This window comes from Rattus norvegicus, chromosome 19, assembly GCF_036323735.1.
Source record: "Rattus norvegicus strain BN/NHsdMcwi chromosome 19, GRCr8, whole genome shotgun sequence".
NCBI lineage: Eukaryota > Metazoa > Chordata > Mammalia > Rodentia > Muridae > Rattus > Rattus norvegicus.
In genome coordinates this window covers 52,102,401-52,129,910 of record NC_086037.1, presented here as the reverse complement: position 1 = coordinate 52,129,910, position 27,510 = coordinate 52,102,401, and the positions used below count along the sequence as shown (strand labels likewise).

Below are 27,510 nucleotides of genomic sequence, written 5' to 3'. Positions count from 1 at the left end.
AGATTTGTTTTAAAATATATTAAAGAAGGATATGTTTAAGAATATATGTTTAAAATACATATACAGCCACCCAATTAGACAAGATGGATGAAGCAAAGAAGTGCAGACTGACAGGAGCCGGATGTAGATCGCTCCTGAGAGACACAGCCAGAATACAGCAAATACAGAGGCGAATGCCAGCAACAAACTACTGAACTGAGAATAGGTCCCCTATTGAAGGAATCAGAGAAAGAACTGGAAGAGCTTGAAGGGGCTCGAGACCCCAAAAGTACAACAATGCCAAGCAACCAGAGCTTCCAGGGACTAAGCCACTACCTAAAGACTATATACATGGACTGACCCTGGACTCTGACCCCATAGGTAGCAATGAATATCCTAGTAAGAGCACCAGTGGAAGGGGAAGCCCTGGGTCCTGCTAAGACTGAACCCCCAGTGAACTAGTCTATGGGGGGAGGGCGGCAATGGGGGGAGGGTTGGGAGGGGAACACCCATAAGGAAGGGGAGGGGGGAGGGGGATGTTTGCCCGGAAACCGGGAAAGGGAATAACACTCGAAATGTATATAAGAAATACTCAAGTTAATAAAAAAAAATATATTAAAGAAGGATATGTTTAAGAATACTTTTTTGAAAAAGTATGTACATGTAGATGGTAAAGAGACTTATAGAAAATCCAGTATTTGTTAATTCAATTTTTTAAATTAAAAAAAAAAACAAAAAAAAACCTGGGGCTGGAGAAACTACTCAGCAGTTAAGTCCACTTGCTGCTCTGCAAAGGACTAGAATTCAGTTCCTAGCATCCATGTTGGGTGGCTCACAACTGTCTATAATTCCAGCTGTAAAGGATCACTCTATAGCTAGCACCCTCTTTTGGTCCCCATGGGCAATTGCGCACACATATGAATATTCATTCACACAGACACATACACATCAATAACAAAGAAGTGTCCTCGGGACTGGAAAGAGAGTATGCACTGCTCTTCCAGAGGACTGGACTTTGGTTGCCAGCACCTATGTCAAGCCTATTATTTCAGTTCCAGAAGGATCTGTCTTCTCTGGCCTCTATAGACATACATATACATGTGCACATACCCACAGACAGACAAACATACACACATAAATAAAATTAAAAATTTTAAATCTTAACAAAACAACAAAAAGATAAAAATGCTGGGCATGGAAGCACAGCATTAGGGAGGCAGAGACTAGTAGACCTCTGAGTTCAAGGCCAGCCTGATCTACCTGGAAAGTTCCAGGACAGCCAGGACTACACAGAGAAACCCTGTCTCAAAAAAAAAAAAAAAAAAAAAAAAAAAACCAAACCAAAACAAAACAAAACAAAAAACCCAAACCAGCCAACCAACCAAATAAATAAATCTTAAGAGGAAAAAAAAGAGGTGTTAACTATATTTCCCCAAAATTAAATTTCTGAGCATCATTTTAATAGTCATTAAAAGACTTTAGACGTGGCTTGAGATTAAGACAATTTCCAACAATTTTTGAAATGGTAAAAACATAGTTTTACTATTTTGTACTATGTATTATGCCAAGGTAAATTCTCAGCATTAAAGATTACAAAATCAAAATATCAATCAACTATGAAAAACATTGAATGGGTTCTACACCCTGCGGTATCAAAATTCAGCCAAGATTTAACTCTTAGGTAAGGATAATAACATTCATCTCATTAGTATGCAAATTTGCTTCTGTCTTTAATAAACAGTAAAATTATAAGACATATACCAAATAGTTTTTAAAAGATATCTAGGGGCTGGAGAGATGGCTCAGCGGTTAAGAGCACTGACTGCTCTTCCAGAGGTCCTGAGTTCAAATCCCAGCAACCACATGGTGGCTAACAACCATCTCTAATGGAATCTGATGCCCTCTTCTGGCCCGTCTGAAGACAGCTACAGTGTACTCATCTATAATAAATAAATAAATCTTTAAAAAAAAAAGATAAATCCATTGTTTATTATCAGTAAATGTTAGCTCTGTATATTGACTTCATATACGTATAAAGTCATGTAAAACTTTCTCAAGCCTACGAAGTTATAAGTAGAAAAGTTTAAGAAATATTAATCTAAACAATCCTACTTGTTAATACAAAGTAACTTTCCTCAAATCAAAATCAACTAATTTGGCAGATACACTAGAAACCAAATTCCAGCTCCTGGCAGTTTCAACTAACAAGTGATAAATTACTGTGAACTTGCTAAAGTAGTCAAGTACAAATAGGTTAATGAACAACTAGGAAGACTGAAGTAAATTCAGTACCCCATTAATTATAGCTAAAATCAGCATCTAGAAAGGAAAAAAATGGCTCTAATAAGGGACTAGGGAACAATAAAAATTTCTGACTTCAGTTTGATCTCCAGATGTCAAATAAAAGAAGGGAAGAACTGATTTCAAAACATTGTCATCTGACTTCCAAATGTGTGCCATGACACAGGTTCTTCCTGCCGTTATACACATAATAATAATGATAACAATAACAACAACAATGATTTTACTTTTCAGAGCATTGATTTTGGTGACAAAATCTCATACAACTCCTGCTGCTCTTAAACTGACTATGTAATTGAGGTAAACCTTGAACTCCTGATTTTCCTGCCTCTGCTGGGATTATAGGCATGAATCATGAAGCTTGGAGAGTATGTGTTCTTTCACTATACAAAACGTAATCTATATAAAATGTTTTAACGATTGGAAAGATGGCTCAGTAATTAAGAGTACTTAATAGTTTTTCCAGAGGACCTAGGTTCAATTCCCAGCACCCTGGTGGCTTATAGTCATCTGTAACTCTAGTTCCAGAGGATTTGAAGCCCTTTTCTGGACTCTTGCAGGCACCATATATATACAGTATACAGTGCACAGACTCACATGCAGGCAAAACACCCATACATAGAATTTAAAGGTGCATTTTCTTCCAATAATGAACTTCTATCAGCTTACCTCTAATTCTACATACTAACCAGTTTTAGGATCAAACCAGTCTTGTATTCTCAGATTTACTGGTGGCATTACTAGAATACTGGATACTTTAGTGGTGGAAACAGGAGTATTCAAAAGTTTAAGGCCTGACTGGGTCACAGCGTGAGTTCTAGAAGAGCCTGGACAATCCACTAAGACTGTCTCAGGATAATAAGTGAAAGGAGGGCTGGAGAGATGGCTCAGCGGTTAAGAGCACCCGACTACTCTTCCAGAGGTCCTGAGTTCAATTCCCAGTAACCACATGGTGGCTCACAACCATCTGTAAAGAGATCCGATGCCCTCTTTGGGTGTATCTGAAGAGAGCTAAAGTGTACTTATATATAATAAATGAATAAATCTTTAAAAAAAATAAGTGAAAGGAGAGGTGGCACTTAGGTCAGGGCTAAGCACTCACAGTAGTTCCCAGGAGCTGTGCCTACAATACAGTGGTGAGTCAAGGTATCTATTTGGCCAAGGTCATTTCATTTCCGCTACCTCCTCAGGTAGTTTACTATAACATGGGAAGAGACAACTAGACAAAGATCACGTTTAAAAGTTGATCAATAAAATTCCACTGCCCCAAGGACAGCTGCCTAGTCACATACTCAGGAATCAGGTGACTTCACCAGAAACTTCTCCCCACTGAATTGTAAAATACAGGTGAGGGGCAGGTACAGGATAGGAGCCTTGTCATTGGAGGAGAAGGAAGGATGGGTGGGAGAGAATTTTGAAGGAAGAGGAGGAGACTGGAACGGAAAGGAGGAGAGGAGAGGGAGGAGGAGAGAAGCTGTGGCAGGACAATGGAGGCTGACATAAAGATCTCGCTCTGTGTATTTATAGGTTATCAATGTTCCTAAGGGATGGATGGTACCAGGCTTTGTATGTTTAAGTGGGCAATTATATCTTATCAATTGGATCTAAAAAAAATAACATTTGTCAGTTATTTCATGCATTCATATTTAGGAAGTACACATATACAATGTTCAAATTATATCAAAAATCTAGAATTAGTTTGGTTTGGGCAAAAATATAACTAGAAAAGTATTTATTGAACCTGGAATTGTCTCCCCCCCCCCTTTTTTTTTGTTGAATGGTCTCACTCAATAGCTGAGGTTCTCAGGGAACTCACTGTTAGGCCAGGCTGGCTTTAAACTTTAAATCCTAATGCTTCAGTCTCCTGAGCAGCTGTATTTCAAACCTATGCCACCAGATCTAGCCATTTATAAAGTTAAATTAAGGAGAAAATACAGTTAAATACACATGTAAAACTGCTCTCTACAGCACTGTTTATAAAAAGAACTGGAAACACCCTAAATGTAAATGTCATCAATGCAAGAGTGTTAAATAATGACTCAAACATAACATGATAGAATGCAGTCATTAGAAACACAGATTTGGACCACATCAAATCTCCACTCTGTAACATTCTGTTTAGTTAAGTGGGCTATAAACAGTGTAAAATTTTACCAAAAAACCCCTAGGGATGGAAAGATGACTCCCAGGTTAAGAGTACTTGAACCACGTACAGCTCTATCAGAGAACCAACTTCAGTTCCCAATACCCTGGTTGGGTGTCTCATAACCATGTTAACTCCAGCCCTAGGGAATCTGACTTTCTCTACTGGACCCCAGTGACACCTGTACACACATTCACATATCTCCACCTCCCACCCATACATGTAATTTGGGAGGCAGAGTCAGAAGAGTCACTAAAATTTCAAGTTCAACCTGGTCTACACAGTGAATTACAAGCCAGCAAGGACAATATGAGATCCTGTCTCGAAAATAAAACAAGAATCCTATTTATATAACACACACACACACACACACACACACACACACACACACACACACACAGAATATATTTTTTTTTCTTTCTTTTTTTTTTTTTCTTTTTTCTTTTTTTCGGAGCTGGGGACCGAACCCAGGGCCTTGCGCTTGCTAGGCAAGCGCTCTACCACTGAGCTAAATCCCCAACCCCCAAAGAATATATTTGAGAAGAGATTTTTACCTTTTTCTTAGTATTTTCACATTGTCTAAAGGTTGTTTTGTTTTGTATTGAGATGGGGGTCTCAATATGTAACCCTAGCTGGTCTACAATTGCTTTATAGACCAGGCTAGCCTCAAACTCAAAGACCTGCCTGCCTCTGCCTCCCAAATGCTAGGATTAAAGGTATATGCTAGCATGCCCAGCACATCTAAAGATCTATAATAAATATCTTCCTTTTAGTAAAAAGTACAGTTAAGTTATACTCCCTTAATAACCTAGAGGATGTTCGAATATACAAAGAAGGGGGGAAAAATGCTTTTAGAATTCAGTTATTTATTTATTTTTTTTTGGTTCTTTTTTTCGGAGCTGGGGACCGAACCCAGGGCCTTGCGCTTCCTAGGTAAGCGCTCTACCACTGAGCTAAATCCCCAGCCCCGAATTCAGTTATTTAAGATTAAATCAGTATACAGCCATTAATGAGCAGAAATAAGGGAACGGAATAAAATGAACTATCACATAAAAATGTTAACAATGGTTATTTCTGTGTGATAGGATTACATATTGTCTCTCCTACTTTATAATTTTCACATAATCTTTCTGCAATAAAATAAAATGGAAAACTTAAGAAGCTGAAGCAGGAGGACAGTCTAAAAAAAAACAAACAAAAACAAAAACAAAAGAAAAAAAACCCAAAAACAAAGCAGGACTGGGTAAGATATAGCTCAGAGGTAGACAGCCTGCTTAGAAGGCACGAGGCCCTAAATTCAGCCCCCAGTACCAAGAAATAGAAATGAAAAGTCCTAAGTTCAATTCCTAGCAATACTCTGCCCCCCACACAAAAATGTTCTTGGGGCTGAGAACATAAGTGGTAGAAGCATTTGCCTAGCACATTTAAGGTTCAAATCCAAGCACACACATAACAGCATTTAAAACTTTAATTTGGAGGCTGGAGAGATGGCTCAGAAGCTAAAAGCACTGGCTACTCTTCCAGCAGACCCTGGTTCAATTCCCAGCATCTATGTGGTAACTCACAACTGTCTGTAACTCCAGTTTCAGGAGATCCAACACTCTCACACAGACATACATGCAAATAAAATAGCAATGTGCATAAAAAAAGAAAACGGAATCATCAGAAAATAGCTTTACTTATAGTTTAAAATTTTGAAAGGCTTTTCTGTTAAAAAATATTAACTAAAAATAACTTACCCTCCAAATTGTATTTCCTTTGAATATATCAACTTTTCTTTGAAATGCTCAGAGCAAAATACATTCATTTAAAAATATCTATAGGTATTAGCATAATGTAAAAAATTATGTCAGACATAATAGCACAAGCTTGTCATCTTAGTACTCAGGAGACTTAACCATGAGTTAAGAGGCCAGCCTGAGTTAAAAATTGGGGCCTTGTCTCTGAAAAACACAAAAACTCATATAAGCCTCATATAAAATTATGTCATAGAAATTAATGAAAATTATTTTAGTGTTCATATAAAACAAACATTAAACCACCCAACAGTAGTGCCCTTTAACCAAGACCTTCAATGAATATAATTATAGCTCAATTTAATTTAACAATTATCCAAGGTCCTTATTAACCACATCAATGTCTAATTAATAATATAAATACAAGCACAGGAACACCCTTTTGATTCAGTAGAGCTTGACGTTTCCATAGCTACAAAAGTATGTCTCACTTCACTAATGTAGCTTTTCTTCTTTCCGGCTCACTGCCACAGTTCTGTGACATTTATTAGATAACAGCAATCCTCCTGCTATTATAAATATAAACATTTGCATTCTACAAATCAACAAAATGAATCAACCACAAGATGGTGAAAAACATTACTTTATCCCATCTAAATGAGGCTAATATACCTACTCATAGATTTTTCATGAAGACATCTATCTGGCTTCTCAAACTTTAGTTCTGATTATCAAGTATGTAGTACAGGAACCAAGGCTCATGCCTGCAGCCCCAGAAGTGAGAAGGCAAGACTCAGGAGGACCAAAAGCTTAAAGTCATCCTCATAAATAGTGAATCTGAGATCAGCCTGAGCTACCTGAAACTCAGTCTCAAAAGAAAGAAAGAAAGAAAGAAAGAAAGAAAGAAAGAAAGAAAGGAAGAAAGAAAGAAAGAAAGGAAGGAAGGAAGGAAGGAAGGATGGATGGATGAGTATGTCTCAAAGCTTAAAGATTATGAACATTTTTATGGTAAAAAATATGTATTAAATTTATATTATCAGCCATTTTTAAGTGCACAATTCAATGGCATTAAGTAACTCACACTAATATGCAAATGTAACTTTTAGCTATACTTTGTCTCTTTTTGTTTGGTTTGTTTCACTTTATGGTTTTTGTTTGTTTTGGTTTTCTGGGGCAAGATCTCTGGTAGCCCAGCCTAGCCCTAAATTCACTATGGATTCAAAGCTAACCTTGAATTTCTGACCCTCTTTCTGTGTCCACCTCCTAAGTGCTGGATTTATACACATAAGCCATTACTGGCTTACTTTGTATGTTTTCAAAGTTAATAAACACTGTGGGAAGAATCAAAATTTCCTTTATTTTAGGGTGAATAATACTCTACTATTCTCTCATGGAACATACTTTGTTTAGCCCTTACATGTATTCACAGATATCAGCTGTTTCCATCTTATTTTCAATTTTGAGCCAGTCTCGTTGTGTAGTACAGATTGGCTTCAAACTCATATTCATTTTCTAGCTACTGAGATTACAGGTTATGTGCTACTCCTGCCAGGCCTTCTGTGTGAGTGAATGAACTAGAGGCTCGTGTCTGCTTGACAGGCACTCTACCACTGAGCTACATTCCCATCCTTTTCATCCTTTAGCTATTATAAATTTTAGCTATTATTTTAATCCCTGTTCTCATATATGTAACCACAAGTAAAATAGATGAATTGTCTGAGAATGATGCTTAACCTGTTGAACTGTAGGTTGTACATAGCAGCTGCATCAGTCTATATTCCCACACTCTAGTAATTTATATTCCACAATCAATACTTTACTATTAGAGCTAGCCTTCTACAAAAAAGTATACAAATCCTATTGTTTTGATCACATTACTTTAACTTTTCCTATTCATGTTATGAATGTATGTGTGCAGTGATATAATTCATACACGATACAAATTTACCTATTTAGGGGGATTTTTTATTAGTCACTTTATTCATTTACATTTCAAATGATATCCCCCTTTCTAGTTACCTTTCAAATGATATCTCCCTTCCCGGTTACCCCTCCACCAACTCTCCCATCCTATCCCCCTTGACCCCACTTTGCCTCTATGAGGGTACTCCTCCACCTATTCACCCATTCCTGCCTCACCCCTCTAGAATCCCCCTATGCTGGTGCATCAAGCCTCCCTCCTCTCCCATTGATGTCAGATAAGGCCATCCTCTGCTACATATGTATCTGGAGTCCTGGGTTTCCTCCATGTATACTCTTTGGTTGGTGGTTTAGTCCCTGGTAGCTCTGGGTGGTTCAGTTAGCTGATGTTGTTCTTCTTATGGGGTTACAATCCCCTTCAGCTCCTTCATTCCTTCCCCTACCTCTTCCATTGGGATCCCCGGGCTCAGCGATGGTTGGCTGTTAAATATTTGCATCTGTATTGTCAGGTGCTGGTAGAAACTCTTAGGGAACAGCCATATCAAGCTCCTGTCAGCAAGCTCTTCTTGGTATCAGCAATAGTGTAGGGGTTTGGTGTCTACAGATGGGATGGATCCCTAGGTAGGGTGGTCTCTGGATGGCCTTTCTTTCAGTCTCTGTTCAGTTTTGTTGTCCCTGTCTTTCCTAGACAGGAACATTTCTGTGTTAAAAATTTTGAGATGCATGGGTGGCCCCATCCCTCTACTGTGAGGACGTGCCTCTCTACTGGAGGTGGTTTCTACAGGTTGGATCTCCCCTTTGTTGGGTATTTCAGCTAAAGTCATCACCATTGGCTCCTGAAGCCTCTCACTTCCTGGAGTCTGGGACTTTCTAATGGCTATCCCAGTTCCCTATGCTCCTTTGCTGCATGTTTCTATTTAATTTCCTGATCCTCTGAACGTCTCTTCTGTCCTGGTCTACAAAACAAGTTCTAGGACAGCCAGAGTTACACAGAGAAACCCTGTCTTGAAAAACAAAAAACAAAACAAAACAAAAAGATGTATTCTTACTTCACATGTATGAGTGTTTTGCCTACACGCTTGCACTACACGTGTACTTGGTACCCCTGGAGGCCAGAAGAGGGTCTCAAATGCCCTTAACCGGAGTTACAGATGGTAGTGAGCTGCCATGTCAGTGCTGGGAAACAAACCCAAGTCTTCTGAAAGAGCAGCCAGTGAGTGCTCTTAACCACTAAGACACCTCTCCAGCCCAACATGTTTAACTTTTTGAGGAAATAGCCAAATTCCTCCTACTTCAATCTCCTGTGTAACTGGGACTACAAGTATATACCACAATGCTTGGCTCATCTTTTTGATCACAGCCATCCTTGGAAGTAAAAGTTGTTTCTGGGGTTGAAATTATTTCCCAGTGTTAATGATGCAGAACATCTCACATGTATGTATTAATTATTAATAACATTATTAAAATCAGAATGCTCTTTTTTTTTTTTTAGTATAGGATAGAGTTTATTCAGGATGGGGAAGGGAGTTAAGAGGGTACTAGGGGCAGAGAAAGGCAGAGAGAGAGAAAGTAAAAAGTAGAGGCTGGCCATGAGTATGTGGAGAGAGAGGGGGGAGGGAGGAAGGGAATGGGGACAAAGGGAGAAGAGGGGAAAAGCAAGAGCATCAGTATGCTCTTAAATATAAGTAGTTTATTAGTACTAAAGCCAGCGTGTCCCTAAATAAAAAGTGCACTGACTAGTACCAGTAGGATTTTGCTTTACTATATAGAAATAGTTGCCCTAATCAACGAAACAAACAGTCAGACTTTACTCATTCCGTATTGGTAAACGCTTGCTTCATTTGACTGACATTTTATTTTATTTTATTTTTTTTTTTCGGAGCTGGGGACCGAACCCAGGGCCTTGCGCTCGCTAGGCAAGCGCTCTACCACTGAGCTAAATCCCCAACCCGACATTTTATTTTTAAAAGGATTAATTCCTAGGGTGCAGCTCAGTGGTAGAGTATATACTGAGCATTCAAACATGAGGACTTTGGTTCAATATGAAGCAACACAAAATATCAAGTAAGTTTCTTCAGGTTACTTTCTTACTTCCATACATGTATTCTGTGGCACACCTGTCCACATATATAAACAATTAGTTAATGTATATAGAAACAACATAGTCCAAGACTTCTCGTCATTACCCATTATAAAAAACAGTAACTTGCTAGCTTAAGCCTACATTTGGTTTACAGCCACTGCCACAGGGCACAGTTAAACATGTCCTATCTTATTAATTTTAGAGATGACTGTAATGAAACTTTAAGACAAACATACCTGTGTAATAAAGCCTCTATGGACAGGCATGGGAGTGCATTCCTTTAATTCTAGCACTTGGGAGGCAGAGGCAGTTAGATCTCAGTGAATTAAGGCAAGGTTGTTGAGTACCAAGATAGCCATAGCTATGTAGAGACCCTGTCTCAAAATAAATAGACAGATAGGTAGATTGATACATAGATAGACAGGTAAAGTCTCTACTAAAAAACATGTTTATTCATATTTTTAAAACTTATTTTAATATCTAACATCCTAACTAGCAGTATAGAATTTAGTATGTGGGGCCGGGGATTTAGCTCAGTGGTAGAGCGCTTACCTAGGAAGCGCAAGGCTCTGGGTTCAGTCCCCAGCTCCGAAAAAAAAGAACCAAAAAAAAAAAAAAAAAAAAAGAATTTAGTATGTATGATTATGAATCAAATTTCTATTTTCCTCAAAATCAGAATTTTCTACATACAGTTAAGCAAAAGACTTTAAGTACACATGTAAGGAGCCAAAAAAGAACTCAGATTCTGTGCTGAAAATTTAGGCTAGTTGGTACAATGTGTGCTTAGCTTGCACGGGGCTCTGAGTTTGTTCCCCAGCACCACATAAAAGTAGCTGGGGTGGGGGGAGAAGCCTATAACCCCAGAACTTGGGAGGTAGAGACAAGAGAATGAGAGTTAGCTCAAAGTCATCTTCAACTACATAACAAGTTCAAATCAAACCTGGACTATAAGATATCCTGCTTCAAACAAAAACCCTTCATACTGTTTTACCTTTATGAAAAGGAGAAGTAACTTAGCTCCAAAGAGAGTACCCTAAATGAAATAGTGAAGAAAACCGCTGTGATTTCCCTCAGGTGGGTTCTCAGGGCCACACTAGCATTAGAACTGAAATATTCTAATAGAGTTCAGAGAACTTTCAGGAAGGTTCAGGAAACAAATAAAAGACCCAGCAAACCCAGCAAGAGAAAGAACTAATTTTTGAGGCTTCTATTCTGTTGCCCATCTCTTCTCAATTTCATTTTGTCTCTGACACATACCAGCAGAAATAAGAAGCAGCAAAAACAGATCCTATGATGCTGTCAAAGTTCTGCCAAAGAAATTGAGTGCCCTGGCTCAGCAAGACTAACAGCTTGGTGATGTGGGCTCCATCCCTGGAACCCAAGGTGGAAAGAGAGTCAACTCCAGAAAATTGTATCCCAGTCTCCATGAGCAATGCATCCATACACTTCGTACACGAAGACAATAATAAAATTAAAGTGAGACAGAGAAGGGGGGCAGATAGAGACAGAGACAGACAGACAGATAGACAGACAGAGAGAACTCAAGTGCCTTAAGCATCTCCCATTCCTGAATGTCTCTATAGGAGATAGCTTCTGCTTATTTCCCTTCCTACTTTTCACTCCTAAGCCTGATTTCTATTTTTCATACATCCCTACCTTTCTTATTCTATTATTTCCCATTCTACTATATAACTAGGAAAACCTCATTGTTTGTTTATTTATTTATTTTTGTTTGTTTGTTTTTTGAGACAGGGTTGCTCTCCATAGCCCTGGCTGTCCTGGAACTCTATAGACAAGCTGATATCAAACTTAAAGAGATCCTCTCGTCTCAGCCTCCCAAGTGCTGGGATCAAAGGTGTGGGCCATCACACCCACCTTCACCTCTTTCTTAATCTGTTTACTTTCATTTCTTAGGTGTTTGTTTGTACTGAGCATTAAACCTACAGCCTTGAAAACACTGTACAAACGGTATACTCCCAGCTCATCTCTCAGACTCTTTTTTTTTTTTTTTCCAGAGCTGGGGACCAAACCCAGGGCCTTGCGCTTGCTAGGCAAGCGCTCTACCACTGAGCTAAATCCCCAACCCCATCTCTCAGACTTTTATTTGAGACAATGTCTCATGAAGTTGTTTAGGTTGGCCTTGTTACTTAACATCTCAACTTCTATAAGCCACTAGTTCATTGGGATTCAGCACTCAAAATGATGAGACAGGAAGACCAAAAGTTCAAAGATAATCTTGGCTATGAGACCATGTCTCCAAAAAGAAAGGCTGGAGTAGAAACCTCAGTAGTTAAGAGTACTACTGGCTGTTCTTCCAGAAAACTCAGGTTCAATTCCCAGCAACCATATGGTGGCTAACAGCCATCTCTAACTCCAGCTCCAGAGGAGGATCCAATACCCTCCTCTGGCTGCTTCATGCACTACATGTATGTGATGAACAAGACATTCATGCAGGCAAAACACCCATTCATGTAAGATAAAAACAAATTAAATCTAAAAAGAAATTTATTGAGAGAAATAAATGAACATGAGTGGGTTTGGTGGCTAGGGAATTGGCTCTACAAGAGTGCTTTTTATGTAAGCATAAAGACCTAAGTTTAAAGACCTAGCACCCACTTAAAAAATTACCTGTGTGTATAATCTCAGCACAGAGAGGCCTAGCCAAACTAGTTAATTTTAGGTTCAGTGAAAGTAGGGATAGACTGACTTCTGGGCTTTATACAGAGATACACACATGCATGCATACATACACATACATGCACACACACAGAGAAAGAATTCAGTGAATCATGGGGCCAGCAAATGGCTTAGCAGGTAAAGGCACTTGCCACCAAACCTGTCAACTTGATGTGATTCCCTAGAATCACATGGTAGAGAGCCAAGAACTGATTTATGAAAACTGTTCTCTGAACCCCACATAGGTACTATAGAACACATGCCTACACAATATAAAATAAGTAAATGTTTTTAAAAAATTCAGTGGTAAGCTGTTAACATGCAGCACTCTGCAGAGATTTATGCTCAACAATTTTTTTCTCACCATATTTTTTAATACAATTTCACACTCTGCAGCCTGGAGCCCACTAGCTTTGTTTCCATCTCTGCAACCTTCCTGCCTCACCCACCTTGCCTGCTTGGACTGCAATTTTAGTGCAGATTACAAGATACTTATACACCAGAATCAACAGCCTCCTAATATTCCATCTTGCAAAGACAGCAAAGGAGAATCAAAAGAATGAAGTGAACTAGAATATACACTTCTTAGAATAAAACAGAGTATTTCAAAAATTAATAAAAAGCTGGGTGGTGGCAGCTCATGCCTCTAAGCATTTCAAGACAGAGGCAGGTAAATCTCTGTATGTTAAAGGCAAGACTTGAACTCTGTGCTACAGAGTCAGTTCCTGGACAGCCAAGGCCATACAGAGAAACCTTGTCTGGAAAAAACAAAATCAAACCAAAACAAAATCATTAACACAAGAAGCCAACGCTGGTAGAATATACCTTTAAGGCCAGCACTCAGGAGGCAGAAGCAGGCCATTATCTTGAGTTCAAAGCCAGCTTGGTCTACATAGTAAATTCTAGGCCAGCCAAGACTACATGGTAAAACGCTATTTTAGGGCCGGAGAGATGGCTCAGTGGTTAAGAGCACCGACTGCTCTTCCAGAGGTCCTGAGTTCAATTCCCAGCAACCACAAGGTGGCTCAGAACCATCTGTAACAGGATCCGATGCCCTCCTCTGGTGTGTCTGAAGACAGCTACAGTGTACTCATATATAATAAATGAATAAATCTTTAAAAAAAAACAAAAACAACTCCCCCATTTAAAAAAAAACAACAAAGGAAGAAGAAGAGGAAGAAGAGGAGGGGGAAAAGGAAGGAAGAGGAAGAAAGAGGAGTAAGAAAGTAAAAAAGAGGGGGGAAAAGAAAAAAGAGAAAAGAAAAGAAAAGAAAAGAAAAGAAAAGAAAAGAAAAGAAAAGAAAAGAAAAGAAAAGTCGCCATGAGGTTGGAGCTAGCTCGGCAGCTGGAAGTACTGGCTGTTCTTCCAAAGGAGCAGAGTTTGTACCCACAACACATGTGCCTCACATGGCTCACAATTAACTCTAACTCTAGCTCCAGGAGATATGATGCCCTCTTCTGGTCTCCTTAGGGACCCACGAGTATATCTGCTTACTCGTGCACACTTAAGTAAAAATGTTTTAAAAATAAATAAAACCGGGGTTGGGGATTTAGCTCAGTGGTAGAGCGCTTGCCTAGGAAGCACAAGGCCCTGGGTTCGGTCCCCAGCTCCGAAAAAAAGAACCAAAATAAACAAACAAACAAACAAACAAATAAAAATAAAAATAAATAAATAAATAAATAAATAAATAAATAAAAAAAACCTTGGAGTTGGAGAGAAGGCTCTGAGGATAAGAGCACCTGCTCTTCCTGCAGAGGGCTGGGTTGGATTCCTCATGCTGCCTGCATTCTGCCTGTGAGAGTACTACACACACCATGTGGAAATGCAGGCAAGACAATCATGCACATTTTTATCTTTTATGTTACTAATAAACAAAACCTTTTAAAAAGGAAGAACTCACCGTAATGTTAAAGTGTTTATATATGAAATGATTACAATATTTGGTATTTATTTTAAAATAACCCACTTATTTTAAAGTACGCTTGGGAAATAGAAGGTAAAAAGAAGACACTGAAAACTGTTAAAGCCTGGCGACGGGCATACAAGACCTGGCATTCTGTTGTCTCTGCTTTTATACATTATTTAAGATATATTTCTCACAGGCCAAGATAGCTCTATAGGTAAAGGCACCTGTCACAAGGCCAGACGAGTTAAATTAAAATTTCATATAGTGGAGAGAATTACCTACAATTGTCCTCTGTCCTCCATGGCAGTGCATGTATATACGTGTATATACACAAATAAATGTAAAGTTTCTAAATTAAAAGTTAAAGTTAACGATGGGCAATATAAATGTTAAATATTGTTTAAAATATTAAACAATCAAATTCATGATGTATTGAGTCAAAAATCCAATATATATAGCTGTTAATGAAATATTATCTGTAAAAGGGTGATCTTTTTAAGATATCTTCTCAACTGAAGTTAAAAATTAACACATAGGTACATGCATGTAATATGCATATTAAATGGTTGTATTTCTATAAACTCATTAAAAATATCTCTTAAAGTTGGACAATGATCAGGTGGCAGTAGCAGCAACGGCAGGCACAGTGGCAGCAACCCCAGCATTTGGGAGGCAGAGACAGAACTCTCTGAGTTCCAGGCCAGCCTGGTCTATGGCATGAATTCTAAAATAGCCAGGGCTACAGAGAGAAACCTGTCTCAAAAACAAAACAAAACAAAAAACAAAAAAACAAAAAAGTCTACCTCCTTAAATAATTAACACATTTTTCCTTTTTTCATCTTGCCTTGTAATCTGATTATGATATTCCCCAGGAAAGATAGAACAATGCAGACATATATGGTCTCATATCACCATAAACAATAAGAACAAAACCTAAAAATCTCCCTCAATAAGAAATACTTCTACATGCCTTTAATCCAGCACTTGGGAGACAGAGGCTGGTGGGTCTCTATGAATTTGAGGTCAGCTTAGTCTACAGAGTGAGTTCTAGGACAACAGGGGCCACCTAGTGAGACTGTCTCAAACAGAACAAAACAAAATAGCCACAAACAGCAATAACAAAAATATTAGTCTTGAAAAACAAAAATAAAAAAAAAACTTCTAAAAATGCCTCTTCTATTTGGATTGTACTTTTTAAAAAAGTATCGTCATACTAATATATTCTCTCTCTCTCTCTCTCTCTCTCTCTCTCTCTCTCTCTGTACAAATATAACTGGTAAATATTTGAGGATGTTTTATATGTTCTAAATCATATTGCTAAAACAATATAGCTGATGCTAAAGTTAAAAAAAAATAACTTTTAGGGGACTGGAGAGATGGCTCAGTAGTTAGGAGCACTGGCTACTCTTTTCGAGGACCTAAGCTTGATTCCCAGTACATACATGACAGCTCATAACCATCTGTAACTCCAGTCTCTGAGGATCCAACACAGATCTTTCTGGGCTCTGTGAGCACAAGATACACACATGCTACACAGACATATAGGCAAGCAGAACACTCACACACTCAAAAATAAACCTCAAAGACAACAAAAAAAACCCTTACATTTATAAAATACCTTCTTAAATAACACATTTTCAGTATCTTTCTACTTCCTGATAATCTGATTATGATACCCCTCTGCCAAGGCTCAGTTGCCCCATTCTTGAAAACCCCAGGTTAAATCCCCAATACTGCTGGGCATTATAGCATACCCCTAAATCTCAGCACTCAAAGAGGAGGCAGGCAGATCTATGTTCCAGATCAGTTTGGTATATAAGGAGTTCCAGGTCAGAGATGCACAGTAAAACCCTGTCTCAAAACCCAAAAATAAGTAAATAAGTAAATCCCTTGTCTGCCCAATAATATAGTAATAAATAAATAAATAAAGCCAAACACTGTAACTAGGCATTTTAATACACATTACCTCATTAAGGAGATACCTACTTTTGTAGAAAGAATAATGAAGTTTAGAATAGTAAAATCACTTGCCTCAGGTCACAGCGCTGAAGAAGTTGCTAAACTGGTATTCAAACCTAAGCTGAATTACAACACCCACTTCCTCCACTGTATCTACAGGTCTACCTACCTCTAAGGGAGAAAAAAAAGCTATATTGAAGTCCTATGAAAATATTTAAAGCCTTTTCCAAAGAGATCATAAAGTACTTGTTATGTCACTGGATACATATATTTCACAGTAGCGCTTGGCTTTGTGTAAGGAGTACTGACTATAACACAGAAAGCATTGTTTCTGCTGATGTTGAACTTTCCCCCCACGCCTCTTACTTTCAGCTTGTTTCTCAGCTCTATACAATGGAGAAATTAAATGACTATCCTTGATAACTAACACCAAGTCCCTAAAACTCAAAGTGTAAAGTCTAAAAAATAAATCTATCGAAACAATGCAGAGTTAAAATATTTATTACAATGAAAAAATGGTTTGTTTGGGTTTTTTTTAAGCAATTGTCAGCTATTTAAGGTACATATCCTATTAACTTTCCCAGAACTTTCCTGGGGCCTTTTTTTTTTTTCTAAGCACCATTCCTATATGTAGCTTTTCTTATCCTTACATATAATGAAATAGAAATAACATCAATACTTGGTAAATACATTATATATTGTTTTGAAATTTACAACATCCAAAAGTTTTCTGTTTGGAATTTTCAAACTAAGTATGTGTTTGGTGTCACTGCTGCATTTATTAATTTATCATCCTTATGTTTCAATCTTTTCAAATTTAGTTTGTGTTTAAGAACAATTTAACGGAAATACTATAAAATAGAACACCCAACACATAATTTTAAATGACCCTAAGGGGTTTTCCCAAGGCCTCTCAAAGCAGATACAACGGCCTACAAGCAATTCAAGCACAGCAATGAAATCCACTGAAACATTTAGCTGCTCTAAAAGAAGGATCAGGGTCCTTAGCAAAAAACCTACATTGTGTGAGTCTGCAAAGTTTCCCACTTTCCCACTTCCACTTCATCAGAGAGAGCCTTTGCACACTAACACAATATGCTGTACAGTGCCACTTTGCTGACCTTCCAATAGTCCAGCTCTATGAAAATTCTGTGATGGGTGTAACTTCAGAGAATCTGAAAAACACAAAAAGCATTAAGTACTTTTTATGCTGAATGAGAAAAAATGCCAAGGATAGCATACATCTCTTACATAACTATTATGTATTTTTAAGAGCCTAAGCCCATATTAGTTTAGTCTGTTCTCTGCAAAAGGAAGGTTGGGCTGCTTCTACACTGGTCTCTAAAGCTAAACTTAGATTTTGATAAAGCATTTGTTTCATGGAAAATTATCTGATGATTACTGCCCAAATGGTATTACTGTGTTGACTATTTTTAGCATCAAATTGTGCATTAGCCCTATTCTAAGGAACATCTCTTGATATTTTCTCTTCCTTATGACACTTCAAACTTCAATATTTCTAAACTTCAGGTAATATCTGAAAAACGTCTACAGGATAGTGACTGCCATCTAAAGTCATCAAAGCAACAGACAATGGCCTAACAGTTACTAAATAGGACTCTGTGTACAAATTCAAAAGTCTATAAAGTCTGGCACCTTCCAGGGTAAACCATATCCCTCTGATTCACTTAATATAAATACACTAATGCCAGGCTGAAGTCCTCCTCCACCCCGAAGAGATGAAATTTTCTGGTAAAACCAAAAATAGGAGAAATGATGGATTTCTCGGGGAAAGGGTTCACCATGATATATTTTTAAAAAATATAATAGAACGGTCTTTTGCCTTCTCTCGCTGGTATAAGAAGTAGCAATGAGCACAGATGGGGGTGTTTTTGATTTGATACCCCTTGGAAAGGAAACCTGTTCTGACACATTCTTGTGGTGTCCAGTATAGGAATTTAACCCCAGCAGAGATCACCTCAAGTATTAATGTTTTAGATGCTGGGAATCCCCTGCAGGCCTTGGCCAAAATAGTTTTTAATGGGAATCTCTGTTCATTGCCTTCTCTCTGCACGAAGCTCTTGAACAGCAAAGAAGAGAATTTTTCTTAAAGGGCAGGACTGAGCCTGGTACTCCAGGGAGAGGTATACAAGTAATCCAGGGAGGGCATCCCTATCTTTGTAAAAGAGGAGAAGTAATTAGAATGTCACGGAGGTGGAAAGAGAGAAAGAAGATCGGGGCCTTTTCCAGGCAAGAAGATGACGAGGAAAGGAAGAACGCCTGGCCGAGGGGGGCCGTCCCGACATGGGGAGGGAGTGGACTAGGCCGGGGAGGGGGGGGGTAAGGACGACCGCGCACAAACAAGACCAGAGGGAGAAAAAAATGGTGACCCTGAGCTCGGAAGCCCCTTGGGGCCACGCAGCCCGGCGTGGGGCAACTTTGCCAAGGAGAAGAGTCGGGGGTACATGAGCCGCGGCGCCCCGACCCCCCCCCCGGGCGGCTCCAGCAGCGGGACCAGTGGGGTGATTCCCTTGCCGGGGGAGGACTGGACCAGCAGTCCGCCGAGGGTGGTGGAGTCCGGATCCGCCGACCGGCAGGTTGCGAACCTCTGGGGCCGCAGAGGACTCGGGGCAGCGAGGAACCTGAGCCCCCTGCCACTCTGCGCTGCGCTGGGGAGGGGGCGCCGCTCCGCAGCTCCGAGATCACTCCTGGCCCTCGCGGCCGGCCCAGGACTCTCGTGAGGGGCAACCTCGCCAGAACCCGGCCCCGACGGGGACCCCCCGGGACTCGACGCGCTCGCGCTCCCCGCCCCCACGCCCCACCCCCCACCCCCCATCTGACTCACCTCGCGAGTACAGGGACTTGGGCGATTCCAGGTCTAGGTCCGCGCTGAGCAATGAGATGAAGTCCGAGGGCATCGCAGCTCGACCCAGCCCGGCCCGAGGGCAGCGGGAGGGGGGGAGCGGCGGTGGCGGCGGCACCTCCTCTCCGGGATCCGCGGGCACCGAACCGGGGGCGGTGAGACGAGGGCGGCAGCCGCTGCCTCCTCCTCCTCCTCGAGGGCAGTCACTTCCCACCCGGCCGAGCGACGAGAAGGGCTTCGGAGTGGAGAACAGCTCTGTGGAGTGGAAAACTGACTCTCGGTGAGTCCAGAGAGAAGAAGGTTCGGACGGGGAAGGGGAGAGGGAGAGCCAACGGGTCCGTTTCGGGCTTCTCCTCAGCGAACACTGACGGCCGCCGCCACCGCCGCCGCCGCTGACAGGAATCTGAGCCCCGCCCCCTCGTGAGGCACTGCGCACGCGCGGAGGGGGGAGGTCCGGGAGCCCGGAAGAGCCTGGTGGCCGACGGAGGGCGGACAGGCGCGCCACAGAACAGCATCAACAAGGGCTTCGCTTCCTGCCGTCGCTGCCGCGGCTGCTGCTGATCCCGGGCTGGGAAAGGGCCCCGCCAGGAGGGAGGGAGGAGGGAGGCGGCCTGGCTTCTGGGGCCCTGAGAAGGGAAAAGATTTTTGCCACGACCTGGTGGCGGCGAGCCTGAGGCGGCCGGCCCTACACCGTGCTGTACTTAGGAGGACACAGACCCTCGGGACCTAGATGTCTGCAAGGAGCCGCAAAGACCTCCAGAGACTTGCAGCCATCGAAGCCCGCACGCTTGAGCTCGCACAGGGGAATAGAGTTCCATGGCTTGGACAGCAACCCAGCCCTTCGGGGATTTTCATAGCAGTTTCTGCAGTGAGCTGGCCAAGGACTGTCAGACTCACTTTTTAATTAACAAAGGGCAAACCATGCTCTAATACCCCCCACCCCACCCCCACCAGGAGTTATTGAGTTTTGTTTGTGAATTTTTTTGTTGTTCTTGTTCGTGTTTTTTGTTTATTTTTGTTGGCCCTCTCTGGCTTGGAGCTCACTACATAGATCAGGCTGGCCTCAGACTCAGAGATGTGCTTGCCAGGTTACCCACACCACATTCATGGCAACTGTATTTATTTATTTAGACACGAGATTTTGTGATGTAGGTCTAGCTGGCCTGCAATTCACCAGGTAGATTTAGATTGGCCTCAAATTTAGGGCAATTCTCCTGACTCAGCCTTCCAAATGCTGGGATTACAGGAGCGTACCACCATGCCTGGCTTTAATTTTTTTATTTTATGTGTAATGATACCCGAATTTTATGTGATAATGAATACCCGAATTTACTCCGGAGTGGAAAATAAAAGACGATTTGAAAATTGGATCATGTGCTGTGTGTGTGTGTGTGTGTGTATGTGTGAGTGAGTGAGAGAGAGAGAGAAGCAAACATATTCTTCCAAACAGGTTTTCATTTTGCACTGTACTAAGGGAGAATGGAGGAAAAACATGTAAATGAGTTTTTTTGGCTGCTCTGTTCATGGGGGCTAAAAGTTTCCGTTGCAAAAACAAATCCTCACCTACACCACAGACTGTTTCCTGACTCTAATAGACTTCTGGGAAATTTTTAATCGAGTTATTAAAATATCAATTGGAGCACAGGGTGTGCATCTTGGAAAATAATTTTTAATTTTAAGTGGGATTTTTTGATGCCAGCAGCCACATGGGCAGTGTTTTTGAGGTATTCGAGATGCCTTGATTTATAGTAATGGGTCTACAAAGCTAGTCACAAATCCTAAAACCCTGCGGATTTATAAATCTTTCACAAGGTTTTGACTCTGTGAATTTGGGCACTTCACCTGGACTCAGAATGCTGGTATTGGGGAAGAGTCTCTGAGCAAGAGAGGCCCAGCGCAGGCATCCCTGGGGTGGGCCCCTGACAGAGCTTAACCTGCAGACCTAGAATTTACATCTGTGTCATCAGCAGCCACCGATCCTTTCATCTGAACATCTGATACAGGTTGCCCAATCATCTTCAGTGAATTCTTAGTGGTAATTAACAACGAACCCTGTGAGCATTTTCATCTGTCCAAGGGAAGAAAGGTTTTTAGAGCCACCCCAAGACATAGCAGAGCAAAACAGGAAACTACCCTCAAATTTCTATGGCCACTGTACTCTGTTGTAACAAGTCCCAAGGAAAATCCCTTCATAACTGCTACCCTCCTCATTTGATAAGAGAAGATTCAAGCCTCCTATTGCCCAACTACACTAAGGACAATTGAAATCCTATAGCTTTGAGTTGGAGTACAACATTGGTTGGTGACCTAGCCCTTCCATTAGTCACTACATAATACATGAAGAGGAAATTACAGTGTACCAGGCTGAGCCTTGGTACTGAGGAAGCGGGGCGAGTGGCTGAGCATATTCCTTTCGCCAAACCTATGAAATTGAAACACACTTAGGGTCTAGGAAATCCCCTTTCTGACCCTACTTAACAAGTCAAGAAGGGACAAGGCCTCTTCCCCTTTCTTTCAGCTCTTCTCTGACCTTTACTGAATTTTTCCATTATGCTTTCTTGTTGATCAAATTTCCTCTGCTTAGAGAATAGCAAAAAGAAGAGGGATCCTCCAAAGTGTGACTAAGTGTGACTTGGCTTTGACAGTTAATTCTCTAGACTGACATTCTATAGGCCCAGGGCCTACCACTCCAGCCGGCCCTGCATTAAATTCCCCCTCCCTCCCCCTCCTCCTCTGCTTTGCTTCCCCCTCCCTCTCTGTGTAAAATTTTGACTCAGAGTCTCTCTGTTGCCTAGGTTGGCCTACCATTCAGTAGATCAGGTTATCCTCAAACATCCAGTGATCCTCCTGTCTCAGCCTCTAAGTGCTGAGATTATACACATGAGCCACCATGCACAGCAAACATTTGCTATAAGGAAATGAATGAAAATCCACTGCCCCTCCTTCCACAGAAACATCCTTCAAAGAACTGTTTCAATTGAATCTTTAGATTGTATGTACTACTGTATGCTCATAAACCTAGTGTGGGCAGATGTACCCCGGTGCACATTTTGAGTCAGAGGAAAACTTTGCGAGATGAGTTCTCTCCTTCTACCTTTACATTGAGTTTCAAGGATCATTGAGCATCTCACCAGCCCTGAAAAACTATTTAGAAGGAGAATTTTTTTTCTTGTGTCCATGCTTTGCAGCAACATAGAAACCTAGATTTACACCAAACATGCTGGCCCATATCTACAGCATAAACACCTAAAGCAAGAGAATCGACGTGAGCTGGAGGTTACGTTTGGACTACAGTTTGAGACCTTGTCTCAAAGAACAACAAAAAGCAAGCAAACAAACAAAGAAACTAGATTTTCATTTTATTCTTTTCAAACTCCGTGACTTAATGAGCCAAGATTGGTGACTCACGCCTGTAATGAATGGTGAGCAAGAACATGCAAGTTTTCAAAGATGGCTCGGGCTATGCAGTGAGTTCGAGGCCAGCCTGAGCTATGTAAAGAGATTCTGTCTCAAAAGCAAAACAACAAAAGGCTCCTGTGGCTCAGTAAAGTGTTTGCCCCGCATGGATGAAGCCCTGGTTTCAGTTGCCAGCTCTGCAAACACTTAAGTGATGATAGGTTAGTGTCACAACCTCAGTAGAGGCAAAAGAGCAGAGGTTCGAGATCACCCTTGGTTATGTGCCCGGTGTGACCCTAACCTAGAATTCAGGAGCTCCAGTCACAAGTGAGTAAGTAGATATGACCTGAATGCAGGGGAAGGGTCTGTAACCCCAACACTCAGGAGGTGAAAGCAGGAGAATCAAGTACATGGGACCCTGTATCAAGAAGAAGAAGGGGGGTGGGATGAGGAGGAGGAAGAAGAGGAGGAGAAGACAAAACCCAGTTAGATATGGAGGCATATGCTGTCACCCCAGTGCTTGGGAGTTCAAGACCACACTGAGCTACATGAAACCGTGCTTCACTACAAATCAAAAGCAGCTTGATGAAATGGTTTATACATTTGACCCCCTATACTTGAGAGATAAGGCAAGCAGATCTCTGTGAGTTCTAAGCCAGCCAAGACTATGTATTGAGACCTTCTCTCCCCTCCCCCCCCCAAAAAAAACCTTTTTTTGATCATTATATACTTTGTAAGTTAAATGTGGTTTCTCGGGGTTGGGGATTTAGCTCAGTGGTAGAGCGCTTGCCTAGCATGCGCAAGGCCCTGAGTTCGGTCCCCAGCTCCGAAAAAAAGAAAAAACAAACAAATAAATGTGGTTTCTCATTCTCATGGTACTCTCCTGTGTGTTCATGAATGTCTCAATTCTGTTCCCTTTCTCTGTAATTCTTGTAATGATACATTTTAGACACAGCCCACTGCCAGTACTTCTTCATAAAATAGGGAAGACAAGGAAGAACGACAAAAATTAAATCATTTAAACATCCTAAATTTGGAGATTGCTTCTTGTAAAATAAAAAGATCACAATAGGTTCATGGGACAGATATACAGATGTAGCAGTGTGCATGGTTGTTTTATATTACTTCCCAATCAAATACTGTATTCCCTAGTCATTTGATAATCTCACCAGAGCCCAGATTCAACTCCAAATTGTACAGATTACATAACAGAGTGGCAGTTTTTATATCAGCGTTCTTTAACCCCTCCTGGACCTGCTTAGGCACTGTTATGAACAGTGGTAGCCGGATCTACTGTAAATGAAAGAGTCTCAAATATCAACCGCTGAAAAGAAATTAAATGAACTCATACAGAAGAATGTGTTGTCACAAGACCTACAGAACCATTGCCCTTGTAATACAATTAAGGCTGTTAAAATGATTTTAGTCACACATATATTGTAAGGAATCTGGCTAAACAAACACAAAACCTGAAAGGAAATTTTCCAGAGTGATTTAAGTAATCGGCCGAAGAAAGTTTGGACCGCAGATTCTTTTGGCCCCGCCCTGGGAAGTCCTTTATAATAAAAGAGAGTCCATAGCGGTGGGAAATGGCGATGACCTCATTGTGCTGAAATTCTAATTAAATTTATATTTGGTTATGTTTATGTATCAGTATCACACTGAAAACATGTTCTAGCAAATATTCCTGAAGGCGAAACTAGACTGTACTATTTACATCAGGTCTAGAATATTCCCCTATCTTCCAAAGTGCCTTTGTCTTATTATAACCAGACGTTTAATTCTATAAAATACCTGTTTCTTGTTATGAGTTTGTCCAAGTCAGTTTAGACCTGATGCCTTGTTTAGAGGCAGTTAAGTCTCTCAAGATTGTGCTGGGATGTCCAGCCTTTTGACAGTGAATCACAAGGTCGTCACCTACAACCTTGAGGTTTAGGGGTAGGGAATAGAGGTCTCGGTGAATGAAACGGTTGCTAAAGTAAGCATGAGGACTTGAGCTCAGATCCTCAACAGCCCGGTTGAAGACTGAACACCATGCGTGTGAGTGACCGAAGTGCTGAGTGGCAGACACAGAAAGATCTGCAGAACACACCGGCCAACAGTCTGGCTAAGAAGGTGAGCTCTCACATCACTGAGAGACCCTATCTCAAAAATACGGTGGGATGCAACAGAAGAATCCAGAAGGCCAATCTCTGACCAGCACACACACATTGGTGTGCAAGTGTATCCAAAAGCAAATGTAAACAAATGCAGGGATGCCTTACACACTTACAAGTAATAATAAAATAAACTTTGCTAGATGCGGTGGCACAAGCCTTTATTCCCAGCACTCAAGAGGCAGAGGCAGACAGGTCTCCATGAGTTCAAGGCCAGCTGGATTTACATTTAGCCCTACCAAGGATACACAGTGAGACCCTGCCTCAAAATAAAACATAGTAATAATTCTAAAAAGTTAACGCTTGGGACCTGTGTAGTTTAGCTACCAAAAAAAAAAAAAGGCAAAAAAATTATAATTTTTTAAGTAATTTTATGACCTTACGTTGGGTTGTAGTAAGGGCTATCCTTGTTCACGTTGCCCTGCGGTATTGCCCTATTAGAGTAGACTCAATCTGAGTCTGCAGATCCAATTCAATCAACTTGAATCTAAAAGACAAGTAAACAATGAGAAAAAGAGTAAGTGCTCTAGAATACAAAGGATGGATTAGTGGGAAGAAATTTCAATGAGAAAGTATAAACTCCTGGACCCATTAAACCAAGAAAGGAAGTAAGGTCTTTAAACCCTCCCAACTCTAGGCTAGTCAAACATATGCAAACTGCCTGCAAGTCCTACTACTGGCTTTGAGAAGGCCTTTCCACCTCTAATTACTTACTGAATGTAGCTAGTACCCACTTCTAGCTAGCAGTGACAATAGTTTGACCAAGCTTATGAACTCGTTGAGGTTTTACAATTTCCTATTTTTCCTCTTGACCTTTATACTATGAGTTTTATCCAGAGGTCCACTAGTTTACTTCGGGGGACTTGTCAACTCTCTAAACTGGCATGTGATTTTTTGTTTGTTTGTTTTGTTTTGTTTTTTTACAACCTTTTTACCTGTTAGGCCTCAAACCCAGGGCAAATGGCTAAGTCAGGTGCTCTTTTAACAAATCAAAGCCGACACAACCTCTAGGTTCTCCCAGCATCCCTCAGTCCCTACGTAGGGGGAGTACCCTGCCCCTACCCTGAACTCAACATCACACTGACTGGGCTGCTTTACCCCATATAATCCAGCCATTTTGGCTCCGCTGTCCCGTTTGCTCTTTTTCCCTCCTGGCCTCTCCATCTTCTGCCCCACCCCCCGAACCCCACCCCAGCCGGGCGCCCCTATCACCTCAATGACCGGGCTCAGGGTCATGCTCACTTTAGATTCTCTCTGATGTCTCTGCATCTGGTTATGCTCTCTCTTTTTCTTTCTTTCTTTTTTTTTTTTTCCGGAGCTGGGGACTGAACCCAGGACCTTGCGCTTGCTAGGCAAGTGCTCTACCACTGAGCTAAAATCCCCAACCCCAGGCTCTCTCTTTTTATATATGATTAATCATCTTCTCCCCCATAACTAGGTACAGTCATGTCCTCCTTTCCTTTCCTTTCCTTTCCTTTCCTTTCCTTTCCTTCCTTCCTTCCTTCCTTCTTTCCTTTTCTTTTCATTCAGTACATACACGCATCCTTCCCTTAAGAAACAAAGGTTAAAAGTTGAGCCTTCATAAGTTTTCTGCGAGAAAGACATATAATCCAGAAAATATATATATTAAAACAAAAACTCCTCTGCATGAAGCAAATCTATTCTCCACAAATGGAGGGTTATCAGGGCCATAGCAGGGTGGGAGAGGACAGATCTAAGAAGCAAACTTAGCCCGGACGTTTACTCTGTAAACAAATCCGGATGCTTCGATAAGTACCAGGAAAGGAATCCTTACGGGCATCTGCAAATAAATTATCTGTTTGCTTTTCCATCCATTTGAGAAAGGGATAAAGGAAAGAATGTGGACTCTGCACACCACATTGTTTCTCCTCCTACTCTCTCGCCGAGCATAGCCACATCTCTTCACTCCAACAGCATCTGTCTAAGGAGCTGGGAAAAGGCGAGGTTTGTGCAGGGCAAAGCCCCTGCACACTTCCGTTGGCAACGTAATGCACCAGAGCTATGATGTGTGGATGCAAATATGCCAAGAAATACCTGAGCTTCAGTGGACTTTGTCAGCAGATGGCTGGAAAAACAACAGGTGTCTTTGTTTCAGTTTACTGAGGATTATGGGCCTAAAAGCTCAGGTTAAGGATGCAACCATAAAATAGTTGAACTGGTCATCCACAACTAAGCCCCAATTTAAGGGCTGAGTTGAAGTTATTGGATAAACTGGACTTACTTTAGAAATGACGTATTCTGCCTCAGAGGCATTTGTTTTGGCTGAGTAAAAAAATTAAAAAACCGAGACTGCCCCAAACATGGGAAGAGATTCACAAGAGATCTGTTAATTGTGTCAGAATTCCCTTATAAAACAGGAAACTGGAATCT

The 27,510-nt window shown here is 41.0% G+C and overlaps 1 protein-coding gene across 5 annotated transcripts in view; it reads right to left on the bottom strand.

Annotated features, from left to right (window-relative positions):
• Positions 1–20,929, bottom strand: part of Nfat5 (nuclear factor of activated T-cells 5) — an 87,437-nt gene extending 66,508 nt beyond the window's left edge. For 2 of the 5 annotated variants that reach the window (XM_003751872.6, XM_063278043.1), the window contains exon 1: positions 19,550–20,929. In XM_003751872.6, coding sequence (XP_003751920.1) covers positions 19,550–19,622 — 73 coding nt within the window. In that variant the 5' untranslated portion in view covers positions 19,623–20,929. 5 annotated transcript variants of the gene reach the window in all.
• Between the last annotated feature and the right edge of the window lie 6,581 nt (positions 20,930–27,510).